This window comes from Tachypleus tridentatus, chromosome 12 (genome assembly GCF_004210375.1).
Source record: "Tachypleus tridentatus isolate NWPU-2018 chromosome 12, ASM421037v1, whole genome shotgun sequence".
Classification (NCBI taxonomy): Eukaryota; Metazoa; Arthropoda; class Merostomata; order Xiphosura; family Limulidae; genus Tachypleus; species Tachypleus tridentatus.
In genome coordinates, this window is record NC_134836.1 from 122,113,884 (window position 1) to 122,126,238 (window position 12,355).

The 12,355-nt window shown below is 34.3% G+C and overlaps 1 protein-coding gene across 1 annotated transcript in view; it reads left to right on the top strand.

Annotated features, from left to right (window-relative positions):
• LOC143234557 (formin-like protein) overlaps positions 1 to 12,355 on the top strand; it is a 99,749-nt gene that overhangs the window by 45,253 nt on the left and 42,141 nt on the right. Inside the window, exons 3-5 of the mRNA XM_076471995.1 lie at positions 4,398 to 4,481; positions 5,487 to 5,573; positions 11,014 to 11,093. Coding sequence (XP_076328110.1) covers positions 4,398 to 4,481; positions 5,487 to 5,573; positions 11,014 to 11,093 — 251 coding nt within the window. The remainder of the gene's footprint in view (positions 1 to 4,397; positions 4,482 to 5,486; positions 5,574 to 11,013; positions 11,094 to 12,355) is intronic.

Here is a 12,355-nt window from a genome sequence, read left to right on the forward strand (position 1 = left end):
CGAGATATTCAAACAGTAGTGACTAGATACTGACACATTTAGTGACTGTTAGAGAAGAAACACTGGTAAATATCGAGATATTCAAACAGTAGTGACTAGATACTGACACATTTAGTGACTGTTAGAGAAGAAACACTGGTAAATATCGAGATATTCAAACAGTAGTGACTAGATACTGACACATTCAGTGACTGTTAGAGTAGAAACACTGGTAAATATCGAGATATTCAAACAGTAGTGACTAGATACTGACACATTCAGTGACTGTTAGAGTAGAAACACTGGTAAATATCGAGATATTTAAACAGTAGTGACTAGATACTGACACATTCAGTGACTGTTAGAGTAGAAACACTGGTAAATATCGAGATATTCAAACAGTAGTGACTAGATACTGACACATTCAGTGACTGTTAGAGTAGAAACACTGGTAAATATCGAGATATTCAAACAGTAGTGACTAGATACTGACACATTCAGTGACTGTTAGAGTAGAAACACTGGTAAATATCGAGATATTCAAACAGTAGTGACTAGATACTGACACATTCAGTGACTGTTAGAGTAGAAACACTGGTAAATATCGAGATATTCAAACAGTAGTGACTAGATACTGACACATTCAGTGACTGTTAGAGTAGAAACACTGGTAAATATCGAGATATTCAAACAGTAGTGACTAGATACTGACACATTCAGTGACTGTTAGAGTAGAAACACTGGTAAATATCGAGATATTCAAACAGTAGTGACTAGATACTGACACATTCAGTGACTGTTAGAGTAGAAACACTGGTAAATATCGAGATATTCAAACAGTAGTGACTAGATACTGACACATTCAGTGACTGTTAGAGTAGAAACACTGGTAAATATCGAGATATTCAAACAGTAGTGACTAGATACTGACACATTCAGTGACTGTTAGAGTAGAAACACTGGTAAATATCGAGATATTCAAACAGTAGTGACTAGATACTGACACATTCAGTGACTGTTAGAGTAGAAACACTGGTAAATATCGAGATATTCAAACAGTAGTGACTAGATACTGACACATTCAGTGACTGTTAGAGTAGAAACACTGGTAAATATCGAGATATTCAAACAGTAGTGACTAGATACTGACACATTCAGTGACTGTTAGAGTAGAAACACTGGTAAATATCGAGATATTCAAACAGTAGTGACTAGATACTGACACATTCAGTGACTGTTAGAGTAGAAACACTGGTAAATATCGAGATATTCAAACAGTAGTGACTAGATACTGACACATTTAGTGACTGTTAGAGTAGAAACACTGGTAAATATCGAGATATTCAAACAGTTGTGACTAGATACTGACACATTCAGTGACTGTTAGAGTAGAAACACTGGTAAATATAGATATTCAAACAGTTGTGACTAGATACTGACACACTGTTAGAGTATATATCGAGATATTCAAACAGTTGTGACTAGATACTGACACATTCAGTGACTGTTAGAGTAGAAACACTGGTAAATATCGAGATATTCAAACAGTTGTGACTAGATACTGACACATTCAGTGACTGTTAGAGTAGAAACACTGGTAAATATCGAGATATTCAAACAGTAGTGACTAGATACTGACACATTCAGTGACTGTTAGAGTAGAAACACTGGTAAATATCGAGATATTCAAACAGTAGTGACTAGATACTGACACATTCAGTGACTGTTAGAGTAGAAACACTGGTAAATATCGAGATATTCAAACAGTAGTGACTAGATACTGACACATTCAGTGACTGTTAGAGTAGAAACACTGGTAAATATCGAGATATTCAAACAGTAGTGACTAGATACTGACACATTCAGTGACTGTTAGAGTAGAAACACTGGTAAATATCGAGATATTCAAACAGCAATGTCCTTATTTCAACAGTTTCGTGATTGTTTGCTAATAAAGTAAATGAGAGATGTGTAACTGTGGCTCTCTTCTCACACCATCTGTAAATGTAAAAATTTAAAGAACTTTATTTATAGGAAACGGTTTTCTTCAGCTATTGCTACATTAATGGTGTTTGGTCTGTGAACGCGGTTTATTCGTGTGTTTTTTTTGGGTTTTTTAAGTAGTCGGAAAGCATCTACCACTATATATGTATATTTTTTGTTTATTGACGGAACCCAAACCATGGATCCTCGTATTTACAACCAAATATCTTAACATATAGTGTAGTGTTTAAAGCCAGTCTTGGGTATGAATGTCACTCTTGTTTCATAACCTCGATGTATAATACAAAGAAGTAAGCATACTTCATAAGGTTATGTTTTGTTTGTTGGATTTTGCGCAAAGCTACACGAGAGCTATGTTCGCTGGCCGTCCTTTATTTAACAGTGTGAAACTAGAAACAGTTAGTCACCACCAATTTTTGGGCTACTCTTTTACCAACGAATAGTGGGATTGACAGTGACGTTATAACGCCCGCACAGCCGAAAAGGAGAACGTTTGGTGAGACGAGGATTCGTACCCGCGACTCTCAGATTGCGAATTAAGCGCCCCCTAACAACCTGGACATGCTAAGCCGGAAACGAAGAAGGTTTAGTTTTTGTTATGCCTTACCAACTTCCTAGCGTTCAAATTGAAATTTTATGTTTAGGTAACAATGTTTACATTGTCATAGAAACTGTAATTTGTTTTAAGTTTACATTATTTTGGTTTTCACTGTCAATCACTTTGGAAAAAGTAAAATCATAAGTTGAGGATTTTTTTTCGTATCTGTACTGGTTAGGTTGTTAGATTATGAACCTGATCCATGATTGGAATCCCATAACCGCACAAACAACAAACTTATTTTGCAATTTGCAGCCGTTAGTGCGTTATAAGAGAGACAGTGAAACCCTATTATTTGATTAGATTACTTCAAGAGTTAGCGGTTTATGTTGTTAACTTGTTGTCTTTCTTGTATTTACTTTTATCTATTGATTTAACATTATAGGCAGCTATCCCGTGTGTGACTTTGCGTGATTATCCCAAACAAACATGTTTTGCTTTATAGATTTATAATTACACGACTAATACATGTAAGTTTGAATGTTGTCAAAGAAATTGTTTATTTACTTATCGGTCTATTAAGAAAAACAGTTATCCCTACGTATAATAAATTATCCCCCCTTCCGCCACTAAAATAAAACACTTGGTGGTCAGTTAAGTAGCATACTTCAAGGTACTGTATGATCGTTTGCTGAAATACAGCCTAACACTACTTGGAAGGGTTTCCTGTTTAAACCATTAGCACTACTATACAGTAGTGTGTTGTCTGTCAGTTAGTTAGTAGATCCTAAAAATAAGGTCAAGTAAAAAAACGCTAAACATGTCATTTGTAGTCATGACGTCAGTAATACGTGCGCATGTCACGAATCACGAGAAGTATGATGCATTTTGTAGGCTACAACACAGCGTGGCGTATGGACTTCGAAAGCAAAATAATGTTCACGGACTTGCAACGCTAGAAACCAGGCAGAGCACAGATAACTCATTGTGTAGCTTTGTGCTTCAAACAATCAAAAGTAGGAAATAGATATATCTGTTTCTCTTAATTTTGTTTTTATTTGCATTGCAAACGGAACACTTTAGGGGGCACTGCACAAGTACATCTAATTTGCTTTCACATTTTGCGTTTCCAACGTTTTAATGTCATCTTTGATTCGTGTTTTCAGTGACGTCACTATCTATCACTAAAACATCTTTTCGTGGTAAATGTTCACCCAATTTTAAATCTCTAAATTAAGACTTTGACAGACTCAGAAAGTGAACATTTTGTGTCATTAAATGGTCACTTGACCAGGCTACTTTGTTAACAGTGATTGAAATTGTTTCACGGTCATAAGTATCGCGTTTTTTTCTTTCAACCTACGACATTATCTGCGAACAGAAGTGGTTAATAGGTTGGATCTTTACTAGAGAAAACATTCTTGGTTAGTCCCACCACGGGTATCGAACCCCGGTTTCCATGGTTGTAAGTCTGCAGATATACGTTTGTGTCACCGGAAGGGTGTTATTCAGTTGTATTAAATAACAGACAAATGACATAAACGGTGATAGGTATGTACAGTATTTTTATTGCTTTTTACAAACATAAATTATTACTTAAATGTATCAGGTTGTTGTTGTTTTATTTAAGACACATAGCTTCCATCAGAGGTCAGTTACGTCTCTGGGAAAGATTAATACAATATCACATGAAATATTAGTTTCACTTCTTGGCATTCACGAATTGACACTGTGAAATGTAAATCAGGCTCGTTTCCGTTCCCCTAACTGTGTGAATAAACCTGAACTTGATCACAATTCCCAAGGCATGTCACGTGTCACAGTATTCGTATGTTCCGTACTGAAACTAATTACAGTATTTGTTTTGTACATGTAGGCATCCATGGACCTTCCTCCAGATAAGGCCAAACTTCTCAAGCAATACGATGATGGAAAAAAATGGGACATGATCTGTGACCAGGTATTATATAATTGTCTAATATTTTAAAAATTGTAAGCACGTTGTTGTTGTTGTATGTTTAATTTTTATTATAAGCATAGGCACATCGGGCTACCTGCTGTGTCCACCGAAGCGAATCGAACCCCTTTGACTTCAGTGTTGTAAATCCGTAGACTTACTGGGGAATGTATTATTACACTATGTAACAAAATTTATACTTTTTCTTGTTCCTGGACAGAAAGTGTTATTTCCCAATTACTTATATCTAAAGTAAATGGAAAAGACATATTTTTCTCTTCAAACTTTACTTTTGTAACCTGGGAGCACCTGACGAAAACACGATGGGAGACTTTATTTGGGAGCTGATACGTAAAAGTGATTTACATTACAGTTGAAAATCTCGAAAAACTACTCGCTTCTAAACATTTTTATATAACTTTAGTATAAATACATGTAAATCTTGATTCATATGTTGTTTTATTCAGACCTTTATGTAAATGAAAATGTGCAAATTTGTCCATTTTTTATATAGAAAATAGGTTAATTTCTAAATTTCATTATCTAGGTCACAAAAGTAAAGTTTGAAGGGAATACTGGTCATTTTCTGTACTTTTACAACATAAGCAATTAAGAAATAACACATACTGTCCAGGAACAAAATTTGTATTACATAGTGTTATTGCTTGTAAAAGTAGGTTTAGCCGTGGCCATTTGTGTTCCTTATTCGTGTCCATTTAAGGAACTGTTGTACACATGACATAAAGTGTTTTAATAATAAAAATGTTTTAGGAGTGTTTGATTTTTTTAGTTTTTGTGTTCCCATCAGAATTTTAAACAAAATTGTTAATTTTTTAACTTCTTAAAAAAACAAAAAAATACGTGATTATAATATTGTTCGAACAACGAACTATTAATTACGTGCTGTAGTATGATTGGTGGAACAACACATTATTTTCTTATACAGTTATGGTAGTCCCTACTAAACCGTTATAAAGAAAATTCATACATTTTTACTATGTCGTGTAGGAGAAAGTCATGGCTAAGGAGTCTCCTTCGTTCTACCTTAGAAGGCTGAAGACTTACCTGGATCCAAAAGCCTCTAGAAGTTCTCGGGTAGGTAAAGTGTGTTGTATATTTGTTATTTGTAAAAGATGGTTAGTCAGAACAAAACTGAATGTAGAAATACTGTTTGAATAATTAATAATGGTAACAAACGTATGTTACACAAGTAGATCTCAAGTGTTTCTTCTCTTCGAAGAAAATCGCGTACACAGAAGGTTATTGTCGAGTTTGTGAAATGAGAAACCGTAGAACCAGTTAATAAATTTTAATATCTGTTTTATGGATACATTAGTTTAAAAGTTTGGTTCATATTTTTTCGCAAAGCGATACAAGCACTATGGGTATGGCATTCTCTAATTTTGAAAGGATACGCAGGAAGGTTACGTTTGTTTTGATGCGCAAAGCTACACGAGGGCTATCTGCGCAAGCCGTATAATTTAGCAGTGAAAGACAAGAGGGGAAAACGGCTATTCATTACCAACCACCACCAACTCTTGTACTGCTCTTTCACCAACGAATAGTGTGATTGACCGTTACAGTATAACGCCCCAATTGTTGACAAGGCGAACGTGCGTGGTGGAACGGGAATACGAACACGCGCGGTCACGTGGCTAAGGAGCGTGACACGTAATCTGAGACCTGCGGGTTCGAATCCCTATCACACCAAACATGCTCGCCCTTTTAGCTGTGGGAGCCTTATAATGGTACGGTCAATCCCACTATTTGTTGGTAAAAAAAATAAAAAACGTAATCCAAGTATTGGCGGTGGGTGGTGGTGACTAGCTGCCTTTCCTCTAGTCTTACACTGCTAAATTAGGAACGGCTAGCACAGATAGCCCTCGTGTAGCTTTGCGTGAAATTCGAAACAAACCAAATCACACCAAATCCCTAGTAGGCCACCGGTAGGTTTGATTTATGAAGGTAAAATTCATGCTTTAGTTTTCCGAGGTGGATAGGGCACAGCTTTGCGCGAAATTGAAAAAGAAACACACGACCCTCAAATTGCGAATCAAGCGCCCTAACATCATGACCATGCTCGGACACCTAGAGGGAATGCGGTTGGTAAATAGTACTCATCTCCGACTTATGAATTACTCTTACCTGTTCGAATACTGGCATCTGACCTTCATTTTTATAGTCCAGTCACGGGCCCAAAGTGCGGAGTGCGTTTTTTATGGCAACCATAAACCTAACGTTCACTGTCCGGACGCACTAAAGGACATGGCCACGCCTGACTCTAAGTGAAACTGTTGTATGGGTCATCGTTAAAGTTTTTCAGTTTTGAACAATACAACCCTAAAAACCGGGTTTCGATACCCGTGGTGGGCAGAACACAAACAGTGCACTGTAAAGCTTTGTGCTTAGCTTCAAACAACAATGAATTTCAACAATAATTAGACGAAAACAGATGGACCATTTTCCCTCAAATTCTTAGACTGGGCACTCTAGGTTGGTTACGCCCGGCCTACAAAGCTTCAGAAATAAGAGATAATCTTGCAAGTATTATACAGTGTTGTAATAAAAGATGGTAACATGTAACTTATTTACTCGTGAAAATCAGTGTCAGATGTAAGATTGTTGGAAATCACTTCCAATTCATGAAACAGGTATTAAATTCTCGACAGGCTGTTGAAGGTGCTCGCGGAACTGTCGAACTGCTCTACTTTAATACATGAAATAATTTAACGTGTGTATTATGGAAGGAAGTGTGCACGTGTAGAACGTTCTCTCTTTTTTTATTAGGTATGATTTATTTCGAAAAATGACAGTTTCGATTAGCTGAATACGTGCACTGAATACACTAACCGATAAATCATTTACCTTAATAGAAGCTGGATAAACGAATGTTTTTAATATTAAATGGAAATCAGTTAAGATAATCCATGTTTCGATTTGATTTTTACATTTAACGTTCCTATTAAGTGAACTTCGTGAGATAAAATAAGAACAGCGGTCAGTGATACGAGAAAAAGGGCGGAGTGTGGTAGCACAATGTAACGTGATATACATCTCGCGAGCGTTGTAAGTGGCGCGTTGACGTTTTACAAAATGTCTCTGTCTTTAGGGACTCGTTGAAAATGCTTAGTCCTTTAAGCACGTGGGTAGGACTGAACCAAAATTAGAAGTCTTTATTCATTTCCTGTTGTGTCAGCTGTCGACCTGTCGTCTTTCAAAGACGAAGCAGTGGCCAGCAAAGCAACCAACCTTGTCGCGATATTTCAGTCCCCTTGTTAACCTAACAGACGAAAGTATAAGGCTTAACTGACAGAACCTTATTAATGTTACAGACGGATAGCATAAGGCTTAACTGACAGAACCTTATTAATGTAACAGACGGAAGCATAAGACTTAATTGACAGAATAATGTAATAACTTTCCAAGTATTATATACCAGCATATGAAATGTACTTAATATTTTGTTTTTATTGTTATAGGCAATTTGTTGACATATTATGTGGTGGTTCTCTCATCACAAAACGATCACATTTCAAGAATTTGCACACTGAGAGAGAAACAATACAAACAAAGAAAACATTAAAAAGAAATAAATATAATTTAGAACGTCATTGTTGTCACAAAGAAAACAGTGATAGAACTGTTGGATCTGGTGTTTGATCTGTAATTGAATTAAAAAATTGTGGTGAATAATCTCCCCCCCATTGAACCTCATGTTTCCTTTATCTCACTTAACAAAAACAGTAAGAAATGAGTTAATGTTCTTTCTGTGAGTGAAAGATAATTATTGAAAAGAAATCAGTTTGTTCTATCACATATTTAGGACATCAACAAAATCAATACTTCTGTTACCTTTTAATGATTTAGAATATTAATCTAGAATCAGCCACTACACCAAATTAAACATTTTCTATTTAAAAAAAAACCAAAAAACAAACAAACTTGGTATTTGTTTGTTGTTGTTCCCATGGTATTCTATGCCATGGAGCTAGTGACTTAAATCTTTTTCAGTTGTTTAGAAAACATGAAAATAAGTTTTTTTGTACTTCCAAAAATGTTACCTCATTCAATGAATAAATATAAACATAAGTTTTTATTTCACTCACACAGGTTGTAGATGAATGTGATAGGTAGGTAGCATCCCCTGTTTTTTTAGCATCCTTTTATTCTTATTGTAGTTGATGTGAGAGGGGAAAAATGCTCCATGAGTAGATTAAAAATATATATTTAAAAACAGCTGGTATGGATAGAGAAAAAAACTATGTAGAGGAGCGAACAATGTTTTGACCTTCTGTCGTCGTCAGGTTCACGATGACCAAAGAAGGTCGAAATGATTTTGGCTCCTCTACATAAAGTTTTCAGGTCATCATGGGTCCATGAGTAGATTGTTAGCACAATCCATCAGATAAGAGAAGCAGTTTCCAAAATAATTATGGATAACCTTAACATTCTAATTTTAGTATTCTATTTATCTCATTGTTCAGAGAAAATGTTATTTTTTAAATTTTATATTTTAACTGTAACAAAAATGTAAAAGGTCTCTGAATCGTAGTCCATAAACCGTCAATGTTTTTCAATAGGTGCAACCTTATCAGTTCTTCATAATTGTACATATTGACTGTTGCTATATTCAGTGGTTTATAATTGTTTTGCTCATCTGTTTTGTTACCATAGGTCTAGCTGGTTCTGCATTCAATAAGTCCATAGGTCTAGCTCGTTCTGTGTTCAATAAGTCCATAGGTCTAGCTGGTTCTGCATTCAATAAGTCCTTGATCCATAAAACTCCCCTAGATGTATGTAATGCCTTTATGGATCCTGGAAATAGTGTAGTCTTTTTTTTTAGAGTATTGTATGTGGTGGTTGTTAAAGGTTCTTCCAGAGGAGAAGGCAGGAAAAGTTGTCAAGGTTTCATGGTTTAATGGATTTCTTTATCTATTCATGTAATCATCTCTGGTGTAACTGCTGTTTCAAGAATTCCTGGATAATTTCAGCTCATTTGGGCTTATCTTTAAAAGGTAATAAAGCATGGATTGTTACAGTGTGGGCACAGAGCACAAGTGAAGGAGGACAATTAATAAGAATACATTTCTGGAAATTTTGTGTTAATCGTAACACTTGCAGATTGTAACATTTCAAATTTGTTTAGGTAGGGCTTCTGTACCTAGACTTAGATTTTGATTTGTTTGAATGTATGACTCCTTGTTTTAACTAAGTGTACTTATTTTGATTTGTTTGAATGTATGACTCCTTGTTTTAACTAAGTGTACTTATTTTGATTTGTTTGAATGTATGACTCCTTGTTTTAACTAAGTGTACTTATTTTGATTTGTTTGAATGTATGACTCCTTGTTTTAACTAAGTGTACTTATTTTGATTTGTTTGAATGTATGACTCCTTGTTTTAACTAAGTGTACTTATTTTGATTTGTTTGAATGTATGACTCCTTGTTTTAACTAAGTGTACTTATTTTGATTTGTTTGAATGTATGACTCCTTGTTTTAACTAAGTGTACTTATTTTGATTTGTTTGAATGTATGACTCCTTGTTTTAACTAAGTGTACTTATTTTGATTTGTTTGAATGTATGACTCCTTGTTTTAACTAAGTGTACTTATTTTGATTTGTTTGAATGTATGACTCCTTGTTTTAACTAAGTGTACTTATTTTGATTTGTTTGAATGTATGACTCCTTGTTTTAACTAAGTGTACTTATTTTGATTTGTTTGAATGTATGACTCCTTGTTTTAACTAAGTGTACTTATTTTGGCTTTTGTGGACTCATTGTTTTGTTACAAAAACAGTACAGTAGACTAAAGTTATAAGTCTTACTTGTATTGAGGATGGGGGTATGTCCCCCTCATATTTGAACAATAGCTATACACTTCTTGTATGTTGTATAGAATAATTCGCTCATTTAAACTATACCAACCATCATTCTCAAACAATGTTATGGTGCTGGAACTCAATACTATAAATCATTGTGTTGGTCTATCCAATAATTGCTGTTATTAACTGTCCAAACACAATAAAAGGAAAACATTGAAGAAATGGTTACAGAAAGGGTTAGAAAGTGCTGATAAAATGTGTTAGTATTAACTTTTACAAGCACTTGCATATTTTTCAGATCTTGAATATACAAGGTGATTGAAATCATGTAGTTTTATCTAAAGATGCTTAAAATATTCACTACAATGTCTGAGTCTCAACTGTTGATTTGTTAATAATTTTAAGTGAATCATTATAAAAACAATCATTTATTGCCAGGGGTACACACAGAAATATTTTTGGGAGGGGCATTTACAGTGTAATTTAATAGACTAAAAGATTATATGTTGTTGTGCGTGCTTGAATGAAAACACAGATTTTCAGTTTTAATAAAACTTACTAGAAATAGTTGGTTTAAGTATGATATCAAGCTTCTGTAATAATTTTTACAATTTTTATGACATCTAAGGGGAGCAAATGTCTCTTCTTGCACCTTCCTATAGGTGCTAATGTTTTGCTTTCTCATTTATCTTCCTAAATTTTGTTTTTAGAAAAGAAAGTTTCTCGGAGATGCCTCTTCAACACAAGTCCTTCAGGATCTTGAGATTTCTCTCAGGACTAACCATATAGAGTAAGTTTAATTATCTATGTAAATGTGTTTATAATCAAACTGTATGAATATAGGAAAATAGAAAACCTTAAATGCTTTATTTTCTAATTATGTATATTTTGTGCTGGATGTAAAGGTACAGCAGTGGCTTTATCAAAGGCTAAAATAAACTTTCAGACCATACAAGAAATGTTATATTTGGACATTTTAAAATTATGAATTCCAGAATAAAAACACATACAGTGATATTAATATTTTAAAACACTGATTTAAAACTATTGCTACAGTTACTATATTATTTTAATAACACAAAAATAATGTACCAAAGTGATGCACATATTTGCTCTAAATTCACTGTACAAATAAAAGTTGTGGGATTACTTAGGTGGTATAAATATATCTTAATCCATTTGTCTCTGTTTTCACTTCTTTGGGAAATATTTGTTTTATGCCAAAAGTTGCTACATTTCTGTAATTAGTAAACAAAAGGTAATATATATCAGTATTTTTTTAACTTTTTGTTTTCAAGGTAGCAGACCAAGGTTGGACCATTGTTGGCCCAATGACAAACTGCACGTATGTTTTTAATTGGACTGGTTAATTGTTGGTTCAGTGTAAGCATCCCCTTTTGTAACTGTTGGCATAATGCTGTGATGATGCTGGCCAAAGTAATTGGAGAATACCTAATTAAAATACCAGATTATTAATTAATATTAGATAATCCCTTGCATGTTAAGTTTTATTTTGAAAAATGTATTTTTCAGTTATTATTATTTATCTTCAAAATTCCTTTGATCTACAAGTATGAAACAAAAATCACATCTGTCACAACGTGAGAAGTAATAAAGTTGTAAATTTAAAAGTCCCAGCCATTCTAGAATTTCACCTGAAATGTAATTCAACACTTCCTGGTTATAGTTATTGTAGAGGTCACTGTTTTTCAACACTCCAACTTGTTTGTCAAAATATTTGTGTACCCCAGCTTTTAAATATATATATATATATAAAATTGTACTACAAAGGACTAATAATATATGCTCAAGTTTTCTTGTGTTAAATCAACAGATCGACTGGTGGCTAGGAGTCATCTGTAATAACATGACATCTTGAATACATGGCAGATGCTGGTTAGTTCTGTGGTAGAACTCATAATTTAAGATCAGTTGAATTGGGCTCAATTCCATGAGTTCCCACAAAATATTTTCTTCACTCTGGAGACAAGGATATATTATAAGAGCTGTGGTCAAATCCCACCATTTGATCTTGCAAGAGTGGTTCTTGAG